General features: G+C 43.4%; 1 protein-coding gene across 1 annotated transcript in view; it reads right to left on the minus strand.

The window, feature by feature from the left end:
- Window positions 1-25,225, minus strand: part of LOC144507473 (voltage-dependent L-type calcium channel subunit beta-2-like) — a 150,433-nt gene extending 125,208 nt beyond the window's left edge. Inside the window, exon 1 of the mRNA XM_078234601.1 lies at window positions 25,103-25,225. Coding sequence (XP_078090727.1) covers window positions 25,103-25,153 — 51 coding nt within the window. The 5' untranslated portion in view covers window positions 25,154-25,225. The remainder of the gene's footprint in view (window positions 1-25,102) is intronic.
- Window positions 25,226-27,472: the final 2,247 nt, after the last annotated feature.

A 27,472-nucleotide genomic window follows, 5' to 3' on the forward strand; every position in this document is an offset into this window, starting at 1 on the left:
AAAGCCATGCCCCCTCGTGCTGGATTTCTCCATCAGAGGAAAAAGGCTATCACTATCCACCCTATCTAAACCTCTAATCATCTTATATGTTTCAATAAGATCCCCTCTTAGCCGCCGCCTTTCCAGCGAAAACAATCCCAAATCCCTCAGCCTCTCCTCATAGGATCTCCCCTCCATACCAGGCAACATCCTGGTAAACCTCCTCTGCACCCTCTCCAAAGCCTCCACATCCTTCCTGTAATGTGGGGACCAGAACTGCACACAGTACTCCAAGTGCGGCCGCACCAGAGTTGTGTACAGTTGCAACATAACGCTACGACTCCTAAATTCAATCCCCCTACCAATAAACGCCAAGACACCATATGCCTTCTTAACAACCTTATCTACTTGATTCCCAACTTTCAGGGATCTATGCACACATACACCTAGATCCCTCTGCTCCTCCACACTATTCAAAGTCCTCCCGTTAGCCCTATACTCAACACATCTGTTATTCCTACCAAAGTGAATTACCTCACACTTCTCCGCATTAAACTCCATCCGCCACCTCTCGGCCCAACTTTGCAACCTGTCTAAGTCTTCCTGCAAACTACGACACCCTTCCTCACTGTCTACCGCACCACCGACTTTGGTGTCATCAGCAAATTTGCTAATCCACCCAACTATACCCTCATCCAGATCATTAATAAATATTACAAACAGCAGTGGCCCCAAAACAGATCCCTGAGGTACACCACTTGTAACCGCACTCCATGATGAATATTTACTATCAACCACCACCCTCTGTTTCCTATCCGCTAGCCAATTCCTGATCCAATTTCCTAGATCACCCCCAATCCCATACATCTGCATTTTCTGCAGAAGCCTACCATGGTGAACCTTATCAAACGCCTTACTAAAATCCATATATACCACGTCCACTGCCTTGCCCCCATCCACCTCCTTGGTCACTTTCTCAAAAAACTCAATAAGGTTAGTAAGGCACGACCTACCTGCCACAAAACCATGCTGACTATCACCTATCAATTCATTACTCTCCAAATAACTATAAATCCTATCCCTTATAATTTTTTCCAACATCTTGCCGACAACAGAAGTGAGACTCACCGGTCTATAATTCCCGGGGAAGTCTCTGTTCCCCTTCTTAAACAATGGGACAACATTCGCTAACCTCCAATCTTCTGGTACTATACCAGAGGCCAACGACGACCTGAAGATCAGAGCCAGAGGCTCTGCAATCACTTCTCTTGCCTCCCAGAGAATCCTTGGATAAATCCCATCCGGACCAGGGGATTTATCTATTTTCAGACCCTCCAGAATATCCTGCACATCCTCCTTATCAACTGTAATACTGTCTATTCTACTCCCTTGCAACCCAGTGTCCTCCTCAGCTATATTCATGTCCCCTTGCGTGAACACCGAAGAGAAATATTGGTTCAATGCTTCACCAATCTCCTCCGGTTCCACACATAACTTCCCTCTGCCATCTATAACTGGCCCTAAACTTGCCCTAACCAACCTTCTGTTCTTGACATACCTATAGAACGCCTTAGGATTCTCTTTAACCCTATCCGCCAAAGTCTTCTCATGTCCCCTTTTAGCCCTTCTAAGCTCGCTCTTCAACTCCCTCTTAGCCAATCTAAAGCTTTCTAGTGCACTACCCGAGTGCTCACGTCTCATCCGAACATAAGCCTCCTTTTTCTTTTTAACCAACAAAGAAACTTTTTTGGTGCACCACGGTTCCCTAGCCCTACCAATTCCTCCTTGCCTGACAGGGACATACCTATCACAGACTCGCAGTAGCTGCTCCTTGAAAAAACTCCACATGTCGGACGTTCCCAGTCCCTGTAATCTCCTAGTCCAACCTATGTTTCCTAATTCTCTCCTAATAGCCTCATAATTACCCTTCCCCCAGCTAAAACCACTGGCCCGAGGTTCATGCCTATCCCTTTCCATCACTAAGGTGAACGTAACCGAATTGTGGTCACTATCACCAAAATGCACACCAACTTCCAAGTCTAGCACCTGGTCTGGCTCATTTCCCAGCACCAGATCCAATATAGCCTCACCTCTAGTTGGCCTGTCTACATACTGAGTCAAAAAACCTTCCTGCACGCTTTGAACAAAAACTGACCCCTCTAACGAGCTAGAGCTATAACAATTCCAGTCAATATTAGTCAAGTTAAAATCCCCCATAACAATTGCCCTATTACTTTCACTCCTAAGCAGGATTGACTCCGCAATCCTTTCCTCAACCTCTCTAGAACTTTTAGGAGGTCTATAAAAGACTCCCAACAGGGTGACCTCTCCTCTCCTATTTCTAATCTCCGCCCATACTACCTCAACAGATAAGTCCTCATCAAACCTCCTCTCTGACACTGTGATACAATCTCTGACCAATAATGCTACCCCTCCCCCTCTTCTACCTCCTTCCCTACTTCGACTAAAACATTTGAACCCCGGGACCTGCAGCATCCATTCCTGCCCCTGCTCTATCCATGTCTCTGAAATAGCCACAACATCGAAGTCCCAGGTACTGATCCACGCTGCAAGTTCACCCACTTTATTGCGAATACTCCTGGCATTGAAGTATACACATTTCAAACCCTGCTCCACCCCACCTCTGCAATGCCGTGCATTGCAGTCCCCATCCATGCATCCCTCACTTTCAGCCCCACTACTCAGGATCCCTCCCCCCCCCCGAATCAGTTTAAACCTCCCTGCATGGCCTTAGCAAATTTACCCCCCAGGATATTGGTCCCCTTCTGATTAAGGTGTAGACCATCCTTCTCATAGAGGTCACACCTTCCCCAGTTCGAGCCCCAATTGCTTAAGTACCTGAACCCCTCCCTCCTGCACCATCCCCTCAGCCATGAATTCAAACCTTCCCTCTCCCTATTCCTCTCTAAACTATCCCGTGGTACAGGCAAGAGTCCAGAGATAACCACTCTGTCAGTCTTGGCCTTTAGTTTCCACCCCAACTCCATAAATCCCTGCCTAATATCCCCTTCCCCTATCCTCCCTATGTCGTGTGTCCCCACATGTACAATAACTTGTGATTTATCTCCCTCCCCATGTGGAGAACATGCAAACTTCACACAGACAGTCACCCAAGGCCAGAATTGAACCTGGGTCCCTGGCGCTGTGAGACAGTAGCCCTAAACATTGTGCCATCATGTTGCATAGAATCACTACAGTACAGAAGAAAGAGGCCATTTGGCCCATCAAGTTTGCACCAACTCTCCAACTGAGCATCTTACCCAGGCCCACCCTTGCCCTGTAAACCCCCCCCCCCCCCCCCCCCCCCCCGTATTTACCCCACTAATCTACACAACTTGGGATACTCAGGGGCAATTTAGCATGGATAATCCAACTAACCTGCACATCTTTGGAGCAGTGGAGAGAACTGGAGCACCTGGAGGAAACCCACACAGACACGGGGAGAATGTGCAAACAGTCACCAAAGGCTAGTGTATCCTAGGACATTGTGGGAGGCGAGGGAGGAAATTGTGGGTCCCCGAGCAGAGATATTTGAATAATCGATAGTCACAGGTGAGGTGCCTGAAGATTGGAGGGTGGCAAATATTGTGCCTTTGTTTAAAAAGGGCTACAGGGAAAAGCCTGGGAACTACAGCCGGTCGTTGAGCCTCACATCTGTAGTGGGCAAGTTGTTGGAAGGTATTTTGAGAGGCAGGATCTACAGGCATTTAGAGACGCAAGGACTGATTAGGGACAGTCAGCATGGTTTTGTGAGTGAAAAATCATGCCTTACAAATTTGATTGAGTTCTTTGAAGGGTAACCAAGAAGGTAGATGAGGGCAGTGCAGTTGATGTTGACGACATGGACTTTAGCAAGGCCTTTGACAAGGTACCACATGATAGGTTGTTGCGTAAGGTTAAATCTCATGGGATCCAGGGTGAGATATCTACATGGATACAAAATTGGCTTCTTGACAGAAGCCAGAGGGTGGTTGTCGAGGGTTGTTTTTCAAACTGGAGGCCTGTGACCAGCGGTGTGCCTCAGGGATCAGTTCTGGGTCCACTGTTATTTGTCATTTATATTAATGATTTGGATGAGAATATAGGAGACATGGTTAGTAAGTTTGCAGATGACACCAAGATTGGTGGCATAGTGGACAGTGAAAAACGTTATCTCTGATTGCAACGGAATCTTGATCAATTGGGTCAGTGGACTGATGAATGGCAGGTGGAATTTAATTTAGATAAATGCAAGGTGATGCATTTTGGTAGACTGAACCAGGGCAGGACTTATTCAGTTAATGGTAGGGTGTTGGGGAGAGTCACAGAACTAAGAGATCTAGGGGTACATGTTCATAGCTCCTTGAAAGTGGAGTCACAGGTAGACAGAGTGGTGAAGAAGGCATTCAGTCTGCTTGGTTTCATTGGTCAAAACATTGAATACAGGAGTTGGGACGTCTTGTTGAAGTTGTACAATATATTGGTACACTTGGAATACTGTGTATAGTTCTGGTCACCCTATTATAGAAAGGATATTATTAAACTAGAAAGAGTGCAGAAAAGAATTACTAGGATGCTACCGGGACTTGATGGTTTGAGTTATAAGGAGAGGCTAGATAGACTGGGACTTATAGAGGTCTATAAAATAATGAGGGGCATAGATCAGCTAGATAGTCAATATCTTTTCCCAAATATAGGAGAGTAAAACTAAAGGGCATAGGTTTAAGGTGAGAGGGGAGAAATACAAAAGTGGCCAGAGGGGCAATTTTTTCACATAGAGGGTGATGAGTGTCTGGAACAAGCTGCCAGAGGTAGTAGTAGAGGCGAGGACAATGTTGTCTTTTAAAAAGCATTTAGACAGTTACATGGGTAAGATGGGTATAGAGGGATATGGGCTAAATGCAGGCAATTGGGACTAGTTTACGGGTTTAAAAAAAGGGCGGCATGGATAAGTTGGGTTGAAGGGCCTGTTTCCATGCAGTAAACCTCTATGACTCTATGACTTGAATTGAACCTGGGTCCCTGGTTCTTTGAGGCAGCAGTGCTAACCACTGCGCCACCATGCCGTCTTACCACCTTGCCATCTGTTTAGAAGTGTATGCGTACAAGGATTAGAGATGATTTACAGCCCAAAATCCCAAATTATGCACGCACTCACAATCCACATGCACACGTGAGAAATTATTGTTTCCATAAATGGCCCTCAGAAAAGGGAAGTCCCACCTCAGAGTACTGCCAGCCAATCAGACACCCACCAGCATCTCTCCAGTACTGACATCACCATTGGGAGCAGTGGCCACTGCCCGTACTGCGGTGAGACCTTTAGAAAGGCACACTGTGCCGGTGCCAGGGCTGGAGTTAAGTCGCACTGGGGCCAGGCTGGAAGTGGGGACGGCATAGATTGGTCAGTGGGGAGGGAAATTTGCAGGTGGGAATATAATTGAGACATTAACAAAAGAGATCAGAGAAAGAGCAACTTATTATAACCACGTATTTATGTCAATCAAGCAAAGTCAGCAATTCACTTCCATTTTTAGCACATAACCCTCTAATGAGTTAATGCTTTCATTGTCTGGGCTCACAGCCAAGTTTGTCTCAATGTTGATTTGTGCTCGATTAAAAGTTGCAAAGTGTTTGAAGCCTCGGTTATTTATAATTTAATTGTCTGTCTGATAGACACTTATCAGATTGAAGGAACAACAGGATTTCTTTCAAAAGAAGATTTGTGAATGGGTGTTTAATGGCTCATTGATTAAGCACATACTGCATACTGTGTGAACTTATGGCATTCGGCCATATGACGCAGGAGCAGAAGTAGGCCATTCAGCCCTTCGAGTCTGCTTCACCATACAATGAGATCATGATTGATCTGAAATTATAATCCTCAAATCCACTTTCTGACCTTATCCCCATAACCCTTGATTATCTTCCTGAATAAAAATGTCTGTCCCAGCCTTGAACATACCTAATGACTCAACCTCCACAGCCCTCTGCGGTAAAGAATTCCACAGGCTCACTACCTTCAGAGAAGAAATTCATCCTCATCTCTGTCCTATATGGGCGACCCCTTATTCTCCGAGATTATGCCCTCTGGTTCGAGACTCTCCAACAAGGGGAAACAATCTCTCAGCATCTACCCTGTCAAGCCCTCTGAGAATCCTATGTGCCTCAATAATGTCACCTCTCATTTTTGAAAGGGACATGAGTTGGCATGGATGGCCAGAGGGTGTGATATCTCCTAACACATCTGGGACGAAGCTCCAAAGAGCTGAGATGGGCCTTCTAACCAGCCCACTTCGGCACTACCCCAGCCCCTTAGCTGGTGACACCCTGCCTCTGGGACTGGTTGGTCAGACTCTATCTTGAATCTGTAACCCTGGAGTTCAAATTGTTTTAAGTGCGACCAGGGAATTTTCCAACTCAAGCTACTCGCCTCAGTTGCTAAAATCGATCCTTCTGCACTTAGTCATAGAATTACATAGAATATATGTCATAGAATCAGCCCATTCAGCCCAACCACTACATGCTGGTGTTTATGCTGCACTTGACCCACCCTGCCACCTTTTTTAGATTCCTAGAAACATACATGGAAAATAGAACCAGAAGTAGGCCATTCAGCCCTTTGAGTCTGCTCACCATTCATGATGATCATGGCTGATCAAATTCAATACCCCAATCCCACCTTCCCTCCATATCGCTTTAGCACATGAGCTATGTCTAATTCCTTCTTGAAATCTCTCAACATTTTGGCCTTAATTATTTTCTGAGGTGGTACTTATAATTCAGGTCAGAAACTCCAAAGTGTTTTATGAAGTCTGCCTGGATCATAAGTTTTGCACTTTGAATTTGGCTAGGGTGAGCATGAGGTATTTCACTTCAGGTATGATTCAAATGACCCACTAAGGAGCTTTTATCAAACAAAGTTTATTTAAGTATACCGTTAACATGTATAGAAATAAAATTAGCAATAACTTTCACCAATTACAAACAAAAAAAAAATATTGTATAATCCTTAACAGCTAAACCAACAAAACAAATTCCATAAACAAAACTTTTGTCACAGGTTTAATACAGCAAAGACTAATGCTCACGTTATACTGAAACTGAGTCCTTTGGCTGTAGAATTGAAACCCTGACTTCTCAGCCTTGTAACTTCTAACAGCCCTCTTTATACACCCAGAACAGTTTGAAGTCAGAACAGTTTGAAGTCAGAACAGCTTCCTCGAACACTAGGGAGAGAGAGTCTAGATTAGCTAACCACCAACAGCAGATTTCCCACTCCAGGAAGGCCAGGAGACCTGCTTCCAGTTAATAGCAGAATTTCCAAAACCAGGGAGAGAGAGAAACTCTGCTTTCCAGCGTGATGTCCACCCTCTTCTAAACTAAAACCACTATCAGCCCAACAGAAAATGAACCCTTAAATTCACTAGGAAGGAAAAACTGTCCAGACCACATGACGTGCCAACCAGTCTTCCTCCTAACAATGCAGGGTCATAAAACAATCCCAGAAAGTACCAGAGGCCCAAAGTAAAAACATACAAAACTCCATTTAAACCATTGAAGCAACAATAAAAAGATTTCTAGCAGCCGGCCCAGCAACAATGAGAAAAAAAACCTGAAAATGTCTGCTTAAACTGCAAAGAACATGATTTAAAAAAACATTTCTTAAAGGTACACGAACGTAACATTGTGAATTCCAAAATTCACCACTCTCTGGGTGAAGGAATTTTTCATCACCTCTCCCTTATCCTCAAACTATGACCCGTAGTAGCAGTAAAACGTCCCTATCCCTGTATACTCAAATCCTCTCACTATAAAGCCCAACATACCATCTGCCTTCTTTACTGCCTGCTGTACCTGCGCGCTTACTTTCAGCAACTGATGCATGAGGACACCAAGGTCTTGCTGAGTATCCACCTCTCTCAATTTACACCCATTCAGATAATAATCTGTCTTTCTATTTTTACTATGAAGAGGATAACCTCACATTTATCCATATTATACTGCATCTGCCGTGCATATGCCACACACTCAGTCTGTCCAAATCACGCTGAAGCATCTCTGCATCCTCCTCACAGCTTTCTGTCTATCTCTTATTCATAATCCCATGTGCTTTAAATTTACATAATAATCCAATATCTGAGATCTTATTGAAAGTCTAAATTTACCACACCCACCAGTTCTCCCTCGTCAACTCTACTACTTACACTCTCAAAGGATTCCACTAGATTTGTCAAGCATGATTTTCCCTTTGTAAATCCATGCCAACTTTGTCTGATTATACCACTGCTTTCTAAATGCTATGAAATCCTTGTAAATGGCCTCTAGCAACTTCCCTGCTACCAACGTTAGGCTCACTGGTTCATAGTTCCTTGTATTCTTTCTACCTCCCTTTTGAACGGTGGGCTTACATTAGCTAACCTCCAATCTGTAAGACCCATTCCAGAGTCCAAAGAATTTTGGAAAATGACCACCAATGGATCTACTATTTCCAGGGCCACTTCCTTAAGTACTCTGGGATGAGGATTTTCAAGCCCTGGAGATTTATCCACCTTCAATCCCATTAATTTCCCCAAAACCATTTCACTACTAATACTGATTTCCTCAGCTCCTCACTAAAATTTATATTTCTCAGAACTTCTGGTACACTATTCATGTCTTCCTTTGTGAAGACAGAAGCAAAGTACAAATTTAGTTCCCTAGCCATTTCTTTGTTCCCCGTTATGAATTCCCCCATTTCTGACTGTAAGGGGCCTACATTCATTTTTGTCAATCTTTTTCTCTTTACATATCTATTGAAACTTTTACAGTTAGTTTTTATGTTCCCTGCCATCTTATTTTCATACACTATTTTTCCCTTCTTAATTAATCCTTGGTCCTTCTTTTAATCTGCTGAATTTGAAACTGCTCCCAATCTTCAGATCTATTGTTTTTTCTTGCCAACTTGCATGTTTCTTTTTTGAATCTAATTCTATCTCTAATTTCTCTTGTAAACCATGGTTTGGTCACAGTTCCCTTTCCACTCTTGCGCCAAACAGGAATAAATAGCTTTTAGATCTCTCCTATTCTTTCCTTGACCTCCTGCCATTGCCTGTCCACTGTCCTTCCTTTCAGCAATGTTTCCCAATTCAACCATCATAGTTAACTTTATTAAAATTCAGCACCCTAGTCTCAGAATCAAGTATCTTACTATCCACCTTGATAAAGAATTCCATTATGTTATGGTCGCTCATTCCCAATGGCTCTCTCACAACTAGGTTGCCAACTAATTCTTTCTCATTCCAAGATGGCTTGTTCCCTTGTTGGTTCCTCAATTTTTTGGTCCAGAAAATCATCCCGTATGCACTCCAGAAATTCCTCCTCTATTGTACTGTGACTAAAATCATATAGGGAAGGCAAGCTTTGCCATTCTTACCTGATTTGACCTACATGTGACTCCAGACTACCTACAATGCAGTTGACTCTGAACAGCTTTCAAGGGCAATTAGGCATGCGCAAGAAATTCTGGCCTTGCCAGCAATGCCCACATCCCATGAATGAATGTACAAAATACACCCTATTCTAAAGTGCATAATCAATCAATAGTAATAATGAATCAATAGTAATTGGATTGTACAGAAGCTGTTTTTATCACCTCAAAAACAGAAACATCTTTCTCACATATATTATTGGATTCATAGCAATAGGAAACCATCATTTCAAAAATATTAATTGGGTGATTTTTTTCAAATGAAAACAGCCCAAATTGCTTTTTCCCATAACCTAAAGTTCTGATAGGCAGAATGATCTTCATTGCTCACCCCCAGTACATTAACATCATTGTTAGAATAGACCTTCATACAGCATTCTGCACAGGCCCCCTTGTGCATCAATAATAGTCTCGATTTGTACTCTTACCATTTATTAATGCTGACAATTCATAGATTAATCCATTATAATCTCTTGATCTCTTTCCTGATCAGCATGCTGTACCACTGTTCCAAGTCATTAATAGATTTTTTTTTAAAGTAGCGACAGTTCTTGGGTGCCACACTTGCATCTTTCCGACATGAAATGTTTCTACTTACAGCTACCCTCACTTTGCGTCAACTTGGAATCATAGAATGGTTAAAGCACAGAAGGAGTCCATTCAGCCTGTTGTGTCAGTGCCAACCCTCTGCCAGAGTAATTCATTGTCCCAATCCCCCTCCCTTTTCCCAATTGCCTTCTAACTTCTCTCTCTTTAGATAATTATCTAATATCTCTGAATGCCACAATTGAATCTTCCTCCACCATTCAGTCAGGCAGTGCATTTCAGATCCTAATGGGTAGCTGCATAAGAAAGCGTTTCATCACATCATCTTTAGTTCTTTTGCCATTCAACTTAAATTGGAGTCCTCTGGTTCATGATCCTTTCACCAATGGGGACAATTTCTCCCTGTCTATTCTGTCCCGGCCCCCCGTGAATTTGAACACCCCAGCTTCTTTTCTTTATCCCCCTAACTGCAATGGAAATGGGTTGGCATCAGTTGGAACCAAGTTGTAACAGGAGCTTTAGAGGGCTATGGCAGTGGGTGGAGGGGCATAGGTTGGTACAGAGCACATGAGAGGCCATGGGAATGGGTGGCTGTGAGGGATAGAGGGGTGATTTTTGATTTTATTTTGAAGCTGGGTCAAGGTGCTGGATCACCAAGACCGCCCTTTTGTCCAGCCCAACTCTGCATCTGGCAGCCTCTGTGTTGTCTCCAAACTGCTTCCTGAGGCAGTGGGCCCAACTTCTATTACACCCCCTCCACAGAACAAAGATTATTTGGGGCAGTTTTGCAGGAGTTTGATTTCGGGTATAAAGAACTCTTCCAACTTTGCATTCCTCATCCACAAGTGCAATTTCAGGCCTATGCCTCTATTTCTAAATCCCATGATCACCCAAGATTCATTAACCAGTTTCTCAATCTGCCCTGTCAACTTTCAATGGTTTGTTGAATAATGTGATTTCCCTCTCCCCCTCCGCTCCATTTAGAATTTTATCCTTTATGTTATGCTTGCTTGTTCCGCCTACCGAAATTACTTCACACTTCTCTGTATTAAATTTAATTTGCCATATATGCCCATTCCACCAACCTGTTTACACCCTCACAAAATTTCCAAGTTTTGTGTCACCTGTAAAGTTTGGATTTGTACCCTGTAAAACCAAGTCTAGATCATTAGAAAAGCAGTGATCCCAGTATTGGACTTTGGGGAACCCCGATATACATCTTGCTCCAGTCTGAAAAAACAACAACAGTTCACTACTATTTTGTTGCCTTTCATTCAGCTGAAGCAGGATGACTGAAACTATTCCATATTTGTTGATATTAAAACACGGTGACGTTTGCAGTTAGCGAGGGCTCCCCAATCAGAGGCAGTGATGTTGCTGAGACCATCCGGGTGCCTACCATTCCTCTCGCAAACAGGAGTCAGTCCCAAAAATAACTCATTTACTCGTTGCTTCCCTTTTTAACTGCAAATGCAGCATCAGTTCGCGCACCCAGTTTGGATGTTTGAATGAGAACCAGTTTTCGAAGTTATCGTATTTTTAAAAAGTTTTAAAGTTTATTTATTAGTGTCACAAGTAGGCTGACATTAACACCACAATGAAGTTACTGTGAAAATCCCCCAGTCGCCACACTCCGGCACCTGTTCGGGTACACTAAGGGAGAATTCAGCATGGCCAATGCACCTAACCAGCACGTCTTTCGGATTGTGGGAGGAAACTGGAGTACCCGGAGGAAACCCACGCAGACACTTGGAGAACGTGCAGACTCCGCCTAGACAGTGACCCAAGGTGGGAATTGAACCTGGATCCCTGGTGTTGTGAGGCAGCAGTGCTAACCACTGTGCCAGTAAAGTTCCGCTTCTTGATTTTGAGGCTGGTCAGACAACAAAAATTCCTTCCCATTACCACCTGGAAACCTAATGAATCCCAGGATTGGAATGTCAGGCCAGTCGCTCAGGATTATAAATTGGAGAAACTGCTGCGAATTAACCAACTGCCTGACCCACTGAAACTTTATCTGGCTTCTCTCTGCTGCAATCACTTGAGAACTAACATTTATTACTGATCCAATTTCATATTAAGATGCTGCCTTTTTAAAGATGTGAGACAGTGACTGTGTGTGTGCGGCACAAGTTAGAGTCCAAGATCTGAACTGTTGTGTGGTGAACGTGGACCTGCTTCTTTAAGGTCATCAGTTAATAGTTCTCACTGATCTAGAGTGAATACATAGCACATCTAATGGTATAGACATACACTGGAGGAAAATAAACAAAGCACTTGGAAAACGATTTGTCTTCTCAAAGTTCTGTGTCTAAACATTTGTATTTCACTGACTGGAGTCTGTAACAATGGTCAGCATTAGACCACAGGGGGATATCCACAATTTAATACTGCAGGTTTTTGTTGTTGCATTGGCAGAATCCATCTCTCTTGTGTTAAATATTGGTCAATATTTAAAAACTCAGCAACCAACCCGAATGAATTCGCCACTACAGTAACTGACTTCATTAGTAAGTGTGTAGAAGACTATGTGCCAAAGAAGCAAATTCGCGTGTTTTCCAACCAGAAACCATGAATGAACAGGGTTAACCACTGCTTGCTGAAGTCCAGATCTGAGGCATTCAAGTCAAGGTGACCCTGACCTATACAGGAAATGATGTGGAGATGCCGGCGTTGGACTGGGGTAAACACAGTAAGAAGTTTAACAACACCAGGTTAAAGTCCAACAGGTTTATTTGGTAACAAAAGCCACACAAGCTTTCGGAGCTCTAAGCTTAGAGCTCCGAAAGCTTGTGTGGCTTTTGCTACCAAATAAACCTGTTGGACTTTAACCTGGTGTTGTTAAACTTCTTACTGTCTATACAGGAAATCCAGATATGATCTATGGAGCCAGATGCCAAGAGACTGTACCGGACCAAACTAGAGACCCAGGCTAGCCACACAGACTCACACTGACTATGGAAAGTTCTGCAAGACATAATAGGCTACAAGATGAAGGCATTTATAATCGCCGGCACCAATATACCCATCCCCGATGTTTTGACCAAGAGGTCAGCGAGAGCATGCCCTCCACCCTGGAAGCTTCGGCTGAACCCGTACCCGAGATCACCATCACAGACGTCAGAGAGCTTTCTCAAAAGTCAACCCACAGAAAGCGACTGGCCTGGATGGGGTACCCAGAGGAGCAATCCTACGCAGACTAGCTGGGGGGTATTTGCAGACATCTTCAACCTCTCTTTTGAACAATCTGAGGTCCCTATCTATTTCAAGAAGACAATCATCATCCCAGTACCAAAGAAAAGCCAAGCAGCGTGTCTTATTGACTATCGTCCGGTGGCTCTGACATCCATCATTAAGAACATAAGAACTAGGAACAGGAGTAGGCCATCTGGCCCCTCGAGCCTGCTCCGCCATTCAATAAGATCATGGCTGATCTTTTCATGGACTCAGCTCCACTTACCCGCCCGCTCACCGTAACCTTAATTCCTTTAATGTTCAAAAATTTATCTATCCTTGCCTTAAAACCATTCAATGAGGTAGCCTCAACTGCTTCACTGGGCAGGGAATTCCACAGATTCACAATCCTTTGTGTGAACGAGTTCCTCCTCAACTCAGTCCTAAATCTGTTTCCCCTTATTTTGAGGCTATGCCCTCTAGTTCTAGTTTCACCTGGCAGTGGAAACAACTTCCCTGCTTCTATCTTATCTATTCCCTTCATAATCTTATATGTTTCTATTAGATCTCCCCTCATTCTTCTGAATTCCAATGAGTATAGCCCCAGTCTACTCAGTCGCTCCTCATAAGCCAACCCTCTCAACTCTGGAATCAACCTCATGAATCTCCTCTGCACCCCCTCCACAGTGCCAGTATATCCTTTCTCAAGTAAGGAGACCAAAACTGTACACAGTACTCCAGGTGTGGCCTCACCAGCACCTTATACAGCTGCAACGTTACCTCACTGTATTTAAACTCCATCCCTCTAGCAATGAAGGACAAAATTCCATTTGGCTTCTTAATTACTTGCTGCATCTGCCAACCAATTCCTTGAGATTCTTGCACAAGGACACCCAGGTCCCTCTGCACAGCTTCAAAAGGTTAGTCATGGCATGAATCAATTCTTGCCTCCCAGATGGCCTGGATGCACTACACTTCGCCTACCACCGCAACAGGTCCACAGCAGACGCCATCTCCCTGGCCCTGCACTCAACCCTGGAATACCTCGATAACAAAGACACCTATGTCAGACTCCTATTTCTTGACGACAGCTCAGCCTTCAACACCATTATTCCTACAAAACTCATCTCCAAACTCCGTGGCCTGGGGCTCAGCTCCTCCCTCTGTGACTGGATCCTGAACTTCCTAACCCAGAGACTGCAATCAGTGAGGATAGGCAACAACACCTCCTCCACGATCATCCTCAACACCGGTGATCCATAAGGGTGTGTCCTCAGCGTGTTACTTTACTCCTTATATACTTGTGACTGTGTGGCCAGATTCCCCTCCAACTCGATTTTCACTGTAGTGAGTCAGATCACAAACAATGGTGAGATGGAGTACAGGAAAGAGAGAATACAGGAAAGAGAGAATCTGGTGAACTGGTGCGATGAAAATAATCTCTCCTTCAACAGGCTAATAGGCTGGAGGAAATAGATGTTCGGAGGGAGGATGTCCTGGCAGTTTTGAATAAACTGAAGGTCGATAAGTCCCCTGGGCCTGATGAAATGTATCCTAGGATTCTTTGGGAGGCAAGGGATGAGATTGCAGAGCCTTTGGCTTTGATCTTTGGGTCCTCGCTGTCCACGGGGATAGTGCCAGAGGACTGGAGAATGGCGAATGTTGTTCCTCTGTTTAAGAAAGGGAATAGAAATGACCCTGGTAATTATAGACCGGTTAGTCTTACTTCGGTGGTTGGTAAATTGATGGAAAAGGTCCTTAGGGATGGGATTTACGACCATTTAGAAAGATGCGGATTAATCCGGGATAGTCAGCACGGATTCGTGAAGGGCAAGTCGTGCCTCACAAATTTTATTGAATTTTTTGAGGAGGTAACTAAGTGTGTTGATGAAGGTCGGGCAGTTGATGTCATATACATGGATTTTAGTAAGGCGTTTGATAAGGTCCCCCATGGTCGGCTTATGATGAAAGTGAGGAGGTGTGGGATAGAGGGAAAGTTGGCCGATTGGATAGGTAACTGGCTGTCTGATCGAAGACAGAGGGTGGTGGTGGATGGAAAATTTTCGGATTGGAGGCAGGTTGCTAGCGGAGTGCCACAGGGATCAGTGCTTGGTCCTTTGCTCTTTGTGATTTTTATTAATAACTTAGAGGAGGGGGCTGAAGGGTGGATCAGTAAATTTGCTGATGACACCAAGATTGGTGGAGTAGTGGATGAGGTGGAGGGCTGTTGTAGGCTGCAAAGAGACATAGATAGGATGCAAAGCTGGGCTGAAAAATGGCAAATGGAGTTTAACCCTGATAAATGTGAGGTGATTCATTTTGGTAGGACTAATTTAAATGTGGATTACAGGGTCAAAGGTAGGGTTCTGAAGACTGTGGAGGAACAGAGAGATCTTGGGGTCCATATCCACAGATCTCTAAAGGTTGCCACTCAAGTGGATAGAGCTGTGAAGAAGGCCTATAGTGTGTTAGCTTTTATTAACAGGGGGTTGGGGTTTAAGAGCCATGGGGTTATGCTGCAACTGTACAGGACCTTGGTGAGACCACATTTGGAATATTGTGTGCAGTTCTGGTCACCTCACTATAAGAAGGATGTGGAAGTGCTGGAAAGAGTGCAGAGGAGATTTACCAGGATGCTGCCTGGTTTGGAGGGTAGGTCTTATTAGGAAAGCTTGAGAGAGCTAGGGCTGTTCTCTCTGGAGCGGAGGAGGCTGAGGGGAGACTTAATAGAGGTTTATAAAATGATGAAGGGGATAGAGTGAACATTCAAAGACTATTTCCTCGGGTGGAGGGAGCTATTACAAGGGGGCATAACTATAGGGCTCGTGGTGGGAGATATAGGAAGGATATCAGAGGTAGGTTCTTTACGCAGAGAGTGGTTGGGGTGTGGGATGGACTGCCTGCAGTGATAGTGGAGTCAGACACTTTAGGAACATTTAAGCGGTTATTGGATAAGCACATGGAGCACACCAGGATGATAGGGAGTGAGATAGCTTGATCTTGGTTTCAGATAAAGCTCGGCGCAACATCGTGGGCTGAAGGGCCTGTTCTGTGCTGTACTGTTCTATGTTCTATGTTCTAATGTCAACAAAACGAAGGAGATAATCTTCGACTTCAGGAAGCGTAAAGGAGAACATGCTCCTGTCTGCATCAACAGGGACGAAGTGGAAATAGTCGAGAGCTTCAAGTTTCTAGGTGTCCAGATCAGCAACCAGTTGTCCTGGTCCCTCCATGCGGACACTATAGTTAAGAAAGCCCACTAATGCCTTTACTTTCTCAGGAGGCTAAGGAAATTTGGCATGTCAGCTACGACTCTCGCCAGAAAGAGTTGGTGTTATCCAACTGTGGGAACACATCTGATGTTTTGAGTTTTACAGATGCACTATAGAAAGCATTCTTTCTGGTTGTATCACAGCTTGCTATGGCTCCTGCTCTGTCCAAGACCACAAACAACTACAAAGGGTCGTGAATGAAGCCCAGACCATCACACAAACCAACCTCCCATCCATTAACTCAATCTACATTTCCCGCTGCCTTGGAAAAGTAGCCAGCATAATAAAGGACCCCACATTATCCAGACATACTTCTCTTCCACCTTCTTCATCAGGAAAAAGATACAAAAGTCTGAGGACAGATACCAACTGACTCAAGAACAGCTTCTTCCCTGCTGCCATCAGACTTTTGAATGGACCTACCTCGTATTAAGTTGATCTTTCTCTACACCCTAGCTTTGACTGTAACAGTACATTCTGCAATCTCTCTTTTCCTTCTCTATGAACGGCATGCTTTGTCTGTATAGCATGGGATAAACAATACTTTTTACTGTATGCTAATACATGTGACAATAATAAATCAAATAAATGTTTTAATGCTCCTTGGCTACAGAGCAGAGGGGATGCAGCATTGCTGTCCATCTGGGGTGATGACCTGCTGTGAAGGTTATCAGGAGTGAGCTGTCCTGTAATCTGGGAAGGCTGAGTCCCATTCATAAGTGGAAGTGGAATGAGTTTCAGACTGGGCTGCCTGTGTAGCGAATACCACTCAGTCTCACTTCTGACTGACCAGAGACTCTGCAGGGGGTTGTTGTCAGACTGTGGGCCTGGAGTGGCTATGATCAAACATTCAGCCAAGAAAACAACAAATCTCACACTCCTCTCACTAATATTACACAAGCAACGGCCCATTTTGAAAAGCTTTCACCTCATCTGCAGGGTACGGCTCACCAGGCAAGAACGCAACGTGGCAGGTCATGGAATGACAGGCACATTAAGGTTGTATAAACATTCAGAATGCCATTACATTTGTAAAACAACATCAAAAACATCTCAAATTTCTTACACTGCTGGCCCAGGCTCACAGAGGCACAGAATAACTCCCATCAGACTTTAAAAATACAACCAACTCATGACTGGAGACCTGCAGTCTCATTTGGAAATATCAGCTTTTCAGAATGGAACAAAGGCTCCTGATGAATGACTGACTTGACTGCTCTGCTGTTCGAAAAATCACAGGCTGATTCCTCTCTGCATTTGCTGCTGGAAGGCTCACCAAATCTCATCTTTTTCAGGCAATGTCCCAGATACTACCATCACCATTCTTGTAGAAGGCCATTCAGCTCTTTGAGCCTGCTTCACCATTTGATCAAAAAGTGGCTTCGACTCCATTTTCTTGCCTCTACCTTTTGAGCCCTTGTTAGTCAAGGATCTATCTTACTCCGCGTTAAAAATATTTAATGACCCTGCCTCCCCTACTTTCTGGGGAAGGAAATTCCATAGGTTCATCACCCTCAAGAGAAAAAAATTCTCCTTATCTCCATCTAAAGTTGAAGAAAACTGTTTCCTGGAGTTTCAGTCTCCCCCACAAGATGAAACATCCTTTCAGCATCTGTCCTTTCAAGTCCCCTCAGGATCTATGTTTCAACAAGATTACCTTTCATTCTTCTAAACGCCAATGGATACAAGCTCCAAATTTCCCTCATAAGATATCCCCCTCATCCCCAGTGCCTGTCCACCGTATACAAGATACAAGTCAAGAGTGTGTCTGGATGAATGTGGTTCTAACAACACTCAAGGAACTGGACACCATCCAAGACAAAACAGCCTCTTTGATTGGTATGCAAATTGTCCTGTGTTGTAGTTTCGCTCGGTTGGCATGTTTGGTGCTGCTCCTGCCATGCTAGATCTAGTTCAAAATCTATTCCAATTAGCATGGTTGTAGTGTCACACACACACACACAGACACACACACACACAATCATGGAGTGACAATCACCATCAGATTGAATTGGAACAGAGTGGCACATTCCTTGCACTGGAGCTTCAAGGTTAAATAATCCAGAGCCACTTTGGGAAACTATGGAGAGAAGGTAAGCATGTAATGTGTAGGTGAAGGGGTTGGATGGCACATAGGTGGCTGAAGGGGTAGGGTGGTCCGGGAATTTAGTGGCTGGTCAACCGTCTCAGTTCCAGGACATCAGTGCAAGAGTTCCTCAGGGTAGTGTCCTAGGCCCAGCCATCTTCAGCTGCTTCATCAATGACCTTTCTTCCATCACAAGGGCAGAAGTGCGGATGTTCACTAATGATTGCACAATGTTCAGCACCAATCACGATTCCTCAGATACTGAAACAGTCCATGTCCAAGTGCAGCAAGACTTGGACAATATTCAGGCTTGGGCTGAAAAGTGGCAAGTAACATTTGTGCCACACAAGTGGCAGGCAATGACCTTCTTCAACAAGAGAGAATCTAACCATTGCCCTTTGATATTCAATGGCATTACCATCACTATCAACATCCTGGGAGTTACCATTGACCAAAAACGGAACTGGACTAGCCATATAAATACTGTGGCTACCAGACCAGGTCAGAAGCTAGGAATCCTACAGCGAGCAACTCACCCCCATACTCCCGAAAGCCTGTCCACCATATACAAAGCACAAGTCAGGAATGTAATGGAATACTCTCCACTTGCCTGGATGGGTGCAGCTCCAACAACATTCAAGAAGCTTGACACCATCCAGGAAAAAGCAGCCCACTTGATTGGCACCCCTTCCACAAACATTCAATCCCTCCACCACTGGCAAACAGTAGAGCATTGTGTACCATCGACAGGATGCACTACAGGAACTCACTAAGGCTTCTTAGGCAGCACCTTCCACAACCATGACTGCTTTTTTCTATAAGGACAAGAGCAGCAGACACAGGTTCCCCTCCAAGCCACTCACAATCCTGATTTGGAATATATCGCCATTCCTTCACTGTCACTGGGTCAAAATCCTGGAACTCATTTGTTAACAGCATTGTCGTGTACCTACACCCCAGCGGCTGCAATGGTTCAAAAAGGCAGCCCACCCACCACCTTAAGGGCAACTGGGGATGGGCAATAAATGCTGGTCTAGCCAGCATTGCACACATCCCATAAATGAATAAAATAAAAAGGGGATCAGTTGGGTGGTCGGCAGGGTCAGGGGGCTAACTATTCTGCCAACTGAGTTGGAACAATCCAACATCTTTGACTTTAACTCAGAGTTTCAAAGGGTTCCAGATGCAGGGGAATTGCGCATCAGAAGTTGATACTTCCCAGACAATTCTCATGGAGTTCCAAGGGAACCCCAAAGACATCCTCCGCAGTATGACCATCCAAAGATCAGAAAGTCTGGCTGTTTATTTCACTCAAAGCCCATTCAGTTACACAGAGTTAGAATCGGGCCCCTAATGTCTAAATGTTCGAATTTCCTTTGACATCCTTAATAGTGAACATAGAATCCTACAGTGCAGAAGAAGGCCATTCAGCCCATTGAGTCTGCACCGTCCACAATCCCAACCAGGTCCTATTCTCATAACCCCACATATTTACCCTGCTAATCCCCTGACACAAAGGTCAATTTAGCATGGCAAATCAACCTAATCTGCACATCTTTGGACTGTGGGAGGAAACCGGAGCACCCAGAGGAAACCCACGCAGACGTGGGGAGAACATGCAGACTCCACACTGACAGTGGCCAGAGGCTGGAATTGAACCCGGGTCTCTGGCGCTGTGAGGCAGCAGTACTAACCATAGTGCCACCGTGCCACCCAAACTGATTGCCCTCTTCCGTGATTCAGCTCATGACAGCATTTCACTGCATTCAAACTCTCCAGCCTCGTGAAAAGTTTATTTTAAAAAAGAGCTAGTTCATGTTTATCCTCATGCAGAGAGTAACGTCCCCCAATAAACAATCTTTCCTCATTAATTCAACCCTCTTAAATTCAGAAATCGTCTGCTTTGGGCTCCCGTCAATAATCCTACGTTGCATGATACCCACCCCTCTACTTTTGTCCAGTGTTAGCTAGTTTAAAATTAACAGGTTAACATGGCATTAAAATGGCAGGTAAATAAATGTTGTAGAAATGATTAAACCACAAATCAACTATAGCAAAGACATCAAGTTCTGACATACACTACCAAAGTATCTATGCAGGCACTGGATCTTTGTGGTAAGTGATTGCTGATTACCCACAGAAAAGTAGTAATTGCTCAATAAAACACATTCAATGTAAAGTCCTTAATGTTTCCACGTTGCAATTCAGTGCTTGGTTCAGGTTTTGCTGGAACATGGCAGCCCCATTAGTTAGACTTACCATTGCTCAGTTAGATATCAAAGCTGAACAGAGTGCGTAAACGCAATGTAAAATCAGGTACAGAGAAGTCAGAAAGTGGGAGAAAGAATGATTGGATTAAGAAACAGTGAAAAGAAGAGACAGAAACAAAGAGTTAGAAAACCGTTCTTAAGTTAAAACAGAAATTTTCAAATTTTCGAACTAAAACTTACAATGTGTAGGAATGAGATTTTGCAGCTATAATTATTTACTTTCTGGTCATTATCGCATTGCTGTTTGTGGGAGATTGCTGTGTGTAAATCGACTCTTACGCTTCCTGTGTTACAACACTTCAAAAGGACCTCAGTGGCTGGAAATTGCTTTGAGATGTCCAGCGGTCATGAAGAGAGTGAGACAAATGCAAGTTTTTCTTGACTTTTTAGACAGGAGAGGGTGACAGGTCATGATGCAAAAGTCTGAGGTCATGCACCAACTGACTCAAGAACAGCTTCTTCCCTATTGCCGTCAGACTTTTGAATGGACCTACCTCACACTAAATTACTCTTTCTCTATACCCTAGCTATGACTGGAACACTACATTCTGCATTCTCTCCTTCCCTTCTCTATGAACGGTATGCTTTGCCTGGAAGCATGCAAGAAACAATACTTTTCACTGTATACTATTACATGTGACAATAATAAATCAAATGAAAAGATTAACAATTATCATGTCTAATAATGCTAGACTTAATTTTCTGAGGAAAGTTTGAAGTTTAATTTACTTGCAAATACAGTGATGTTGTGAAAAATTGCAAAGAGGTGAAGCTCAATATGTGATTTTGATGAAATTAAAAAGAAAAAAAGGGTGGGATTTACCGCACAACCCGCTGCATATTGAACAGCAGCGGGAGGCAGCCCATCATTGGCCAGCAGGTAGATCTTCTAGTCCTACCACTGTCAAGGGGTTTTCCTGTTGAAAGTACCCCCTCGCCACCTGGAAACCAGAGGTGAGAGTGTGCCTGTGGTCAGGACCGGAAGTTCCTGCCAGTGTGAGCGGCCAGAAAGTTCTGGCCAAAGCACTGCAAATCAAGAAACAATTTGTGATATACAAATCACAGGGCATCTCTTCCTTGCTACAAGTTGCTGGGCAATTTGCACATTAATAACAGTATGTATCGTTCACATGCCATCACTTACTCAGCCAAATCTAGATCATGTTCTTATTGCTCATGAAAACCTATACAGGTATCCTGGAAAGGTACATTTGTATGCATCATTTTTCACTCCTGAGACATTAAAATTACATTATTTTTGTAAGGCTTACAAACGTACAAAATAGGAGCAGGAGCAGGCCATTAGGCTCCTCAAGCCTGCTCTGCCATCATTCAAGGAGATCACAGCTGATCTGTGTTTCAAATTTCCATCTACCCTGAAAACCTTTGATTTCCTTGTCGACCAAAAATCTATCTACCACCACCTAAGAAATATTCAATCACCCACCCCACCCCACCAACTACCCCCAACCACCACCTGCAGAGAGTTCCAAAGCCATCTTCTGCTCTCTAGGGAGGTGTGGTGGAGACTCAGAGACAGGGGGTGGTGGTTAGGGACAAGAAAGACAGCTTCTGCATCTTCAAAACATCCTGAGTGGAATTATACGCCAGCGGCATTTTATGGTCCCACCAAAGTCAATAAATAGGCTCTTGAACTGTACGTCGCATTTTACGGCCCTGCCTCCAACCATGAAGGGGCAATAAGGTTTCACCCCATTTCTTTCAAATTCTGTTTAAAGTAATGAAATAATGAATGTCAAGAGTACTCATGAGCAGAGAATCTGGATACTAATGGACACACGCAGAATAAAAACAACACTGCCTGCATTTGTATTTCAGGGAACATACCTATAATACTCAGTCTCACGTATCAGCCAGTGGAAGCCATTCCACTGTCACTCATATTGATTTAAACTTTATTTAGGACCTTCAAACTAGGAAATGAAGTCTAAATAGGATCTAAAATTAGCTTGGAAGAAAGCAAACACATGTGCTTAAATGTATGTTGAAATCAAACTTTCAAAAATGCCTTGGACTTAATATGCCACTTCATATTATTGTGTTATCAATCCCATAATCTCTACAGTATTGCAAATTTAAATAGAAGATATTTCGTATTAAAACCAGAGGAAAAAGGGGACATCCGTGGGTCCTGGCAGCAAAATGGAGTTAAAAATACAGCAGTCACTTAACAATTTGAAGCTTCCAGTCTATACTCTATGGCCTCCTTCTACCATTAACAGTTTACCAAATAAGGACATGGAGCTTCTCAAGGAACAGGTGTTAGTTAGACAACTGCTGTCAAACACTTCAAATAACCAGCGTGATTAATTTAACACTTCAGAATTCCTTTCTGACAACCTCCTCTTCTTTAATTTGAATTGATGAGTGTCAGGATTAAAATTATTTATCAAAAACAGAAGTCAGTAGCTCCAAACCAGAAGAAGAAAAGCATGATTTCTTTTAAAGAATGAAATTTCAAACAACCGGGGCAAGTTGTCCGAATATAGGAGACCAGGACGTTTGATTCGTTCTGATGAAGAATCTGACCTGACACATTAGCCCAACTTTCTTTCAAATGTTAACTGACCGACCTGCAGGAGGAAATGTTACCCCTCCCACAGTGTGGTTAAAATTTCAAAAATGAACCTGCTTCCAGTTTTAACGGAAGCGGGTTCAGGGCAGGTGACCAACTGCTCTCCAGGGGCGTATCCATAATTTAAATATTCTTAAGAGGCGGCATGCCTCAAATTTTTAGTTTAAAGTTTAGTGCAGCGGACTGCATTTCTTAGGGCCCAGGAAAAATAGCAGTTGAGGAAAGCTTGCCAATCCCTTTGCCCGCATTCCGCCCCCCCCCCCCCCCCCACCAGCCTTCTTGCCAGGACAATTTCTCCATTTCATATCGCAATAGGGCTGGCCGTTGAATGGCAAATGGATTAAAACTCTGTGAAATTAGGTTCCACCATTAAATTCAGCTTGGCCCCCAAGTTAAAAGTTAAAGTTTATTTATTAGTCACAAGTAGGCTTACATTAACACTGCAATGAAGTTATTGTGAAATTCCTCTAGTTGCCACACTCCAGCGCCTGTTCGGATACACTGAGGGAGAATTTAGCATTGCCGATGCTCCTGAGCAGCACGTCTTTCATACTATGGGAGGAAACCGGAGCATCCGGAGGAAACACATGCAGACACGGAGAGAACATTCAAACTCCACACAGACAGTGACCCAAGCTGGGAATCGAACCCAGGTCCCTGGCACTGTGAGACTGCAGTGCTAACCACTGTGCCACCGTGCCGCCCCATGTTACATGCAATACGTTATGACCCTCCCCCCCTCTGCTATCTCGCTGCCTCTCTACGTGTAGGGGCGATAGTTACTGTTTGTATTTCAGATTGAAGTTTCTCCTCTATATAGTGTGCAATGGTACCTGCAAGTTAGCTTTAGATAGAAATTATTATTAAATCCAGATATCATGCTGTCAGATAACATTTTTTATACGAGTGCTAATTTTTAAAAATCCTTTGTTCAAATGAATACAGATTCCACCCCCATCTCCCCCCTCCCCTCTTACTTCTTACAAAGTAAGAATGACAATTTTATTGGAAGCCACTGGTCTGTTGAAGTCAACATCTGTAAAAGGGCTGTCAAAGGATTTTTTTAAGCCAACTGAGAATTCTAACTAGCTGTCAGAGAAGATCGGTGGGTGTAGCTTACAAGCGGAATTATTCAATCAATGCTACTAAAGAAAGTTCAATTCACTGGCTATGCTTCTTCACAAATGGTAAACATTAAACAAGCCCTCAAGTTTTGTGAAGTCACTGGGCGGGATTTTCCTGCCCCGCTGAGGCATGTTTTCCAATGGCGGACATGGCTCCCCATTGCCCACTGGCAGGCTCTTCCAGCCCTGTCTATGTCTACGGCATTTTCCATGGCTTGCCTGTTCCACCATTGGGAAACTCGCCATGGCGGGGTGGGGACAGCTGCCTTTGACAGGGACTAGAAGATCCGATCGGTGGGAAGGATTAGAAAATCCTGTCAACTGTTTAGCAGATATAAAAGGAGCTTATATTGGGCTTACATTACTGTACCTGTATTGCAGTTTCTGGCTGTAAACAGCTGTCATTATATTGCTGATTTATTGTTCCCAGATTTGACAGTCAAACAAAATTGTAACAATTCAAAGGGAGTTTTGTCAATTGTTTATTAACTGGATCTGCTAACTGTCACATTCACTAAACGTCACTCACATACAGTGTTCTGCAGCACTGGCTCATTGCTGACTCTGCAATAAAATGGCTGCTTACCTCAGTAAAGAGGTGTTCAAGACCAGGTGTCATTAGATGTCGATCAAGCATACCAGACTAGATCCAAGTGTGTCACTCGCTCTTGCAGGAACTGGACACAAACACATCCACTACCGCAGCCAACCGCAATGATGTGCTGCCAGCTTTCTACACCTCCTATTCAGGGGCCTTACTTCCTGTACAGAATATCGGCCTGGCTCACAGCTGCTGGAGCCTTTTCATGGAATGTACTGCTGATCTGCTTCAGCTGTTCATTTGATCCAGCTCCTGCTTTAGGTTGAAACTCAGATCCAAAAGTCCCGTCACTGTAAATTAAGAGAGACAGGGTGGGAGGAACTTACTCCAGTCCAAGGTGATGTGGATTGAACTGCCAATAATTGTTATCAGATGGAGAATAACATTTCATTAGTGCCTATACATGCCTCGGAGTATGTGAATGTTGAACAACGCTAATGGCCGCCCCAACCTTTGGCCTCCTCTTAATAAACAACTACTAAGAAAACAATTAGCTCAGTCAACCCAAAGTTAGCCACAATTAATGGTAATGGCATATGCAGCCGTGCTTGCAGCATTATTAAAAAAATACATTTCATTTTTCTCCTGTGAGTCGTCAGACTCCAACAAAACAATCCAAACACAAGCTAGTGAAGCTTTCTTGATTTCTGAATTTTATAAAACATATTCTGAACATCGTATGAACGTCCTTTTTAAAATTTCAGGTTTATGTGCTTCGTGAAAATCACACCATTAAACTTATGAATGGCCATTGCTGCTGGAGAAATGGAATTGAACTCCAGCAGAAATGAAACCTAACTGGAATAATCCACCATTTAATGCTTCGTACCAATGTTTGTTTTAATATGGTCCCTTTGTGGACCTGACATAATGTACAGTTTGCCATCAAACAACATTTCAACTCTAAAACCAGAAAGCTCACCCCAAAGGTTTATTTGAAAATGTCCTTCCAGTCTGATGTAACTATCCTTTACTATAGCTATTAAAAGTATGGGCAAAGAATCTTCAATGTCCCAATTTCTGAAGCTGTATGTTATAGAAATGAGGATGAATGATCCCAACCCCTGGATTTATCATATAGTACTTCCCCCACCATGAAACACATGCTATTGTCTACTTTTCAACGTTAAAATAAACCATCTTTTCTGAGGTTTACCCCAATTCATCCAGCTTTTAATTTGGTAAACAGCCTTCCATGAAGGTCAATGTCAAATGTCTTTGGGAGCTAGTTATGTACACCATGGTTTCTCACAGTCCACTTGGGCTGTTCCTTCTAGAACAAGATAAGTGTTGCTGAGGCATTATCACATCTTTCTGAATTGATATTGGTAACTGTTAAATCAATTATTGTCATACAAATACTCCTCCAGCTCTCAGCTTGATTAGGGCTTTAACTAATTTGTAAAGAATGGAAATGAGACTAATGTGTTTGTAGTTGCACATGTCCTTACTCTCCTGTTGAATATGGGAACTATATATATCTGCTTTCAAATTACTGGAAACATTGTGAGAGCCGGTGATTCCCGCATGATAACTGTCCATGCTTCACAAATTTCCTCCCGAGTCTCATCCAGCACATCGGATAAATACCAGCTATCCTTTGTAACTTACTCATTTTGAACCATATTTCTAAGATTTCTATTTCATTTATTTGTTTGTTTTAGTTATCTCTGAGGAGGCCATGTTGCTTGCACCGTTCTCCCTGAATGTTTGCTGGGCAAGGACTCGATGGGCCAAATGGCCTCATCTGCGCTGTAGGGATTCTAAGCTTCTATGCTAAGGTGAGCTAAAATTCTCTCCTCTTGTGAAAATACAGCCTTCGGTAGCTCCTGTCAGCTGATCTCAGGACAGCAATAAGGTCAATTTAAATGCATTTAATTCTGCAGAAGTACCATTACAATAATCCATTCGACTCATCCTATGTGTGCTTGTATTGCATTTTATTCTCATATTCATAATTTTACTAAAACTGGGAAGTATGAAAGACATAGACCCTCTTGTTTGTGTTCTGTTTAAGGAACTTGAAAGTTATAAACAAGGAAGTAAACACCAATTAATTGATCGGCCGAAATGAGCTATCAGATATTTTTGAGAGAAAATTTTGAATGACTTTTATCTTTCATTAGCAGTAAGGAAGGAAATACAATCCAACATAAAGAACAGTATTAAAATGTGCAAAGGGAGAAACGTCGAAATATTTGATCGTTAGTGTCTCGATGTATTGCTGAGATTTTGGATCTATAATCGGAGAACTACCAAACATCAATATCTGTGAAAAACATGGGGACACACCAATTTCAACAATTATTTCCAATTCAATGTCTCAATACATGCAAGAAGAAATATATATATACC

The sequence above is a fragment of the Mustelus asterias genome, chromosome 2 (genome assembly GCF_964213995.1).
Source record: "Mustelus asterias chromosome 2, sMusAst1.hap1.1, whole genome shotgun sequence".
In the NCBI taxonomy this organism is placed as follows: domain Eukaryota; kingdom Metazoa; phylum Chordata; class Chondrichthyes; order Carcharhiniformes; family Triakidae; genus Mustelus; species Mustelus asterias.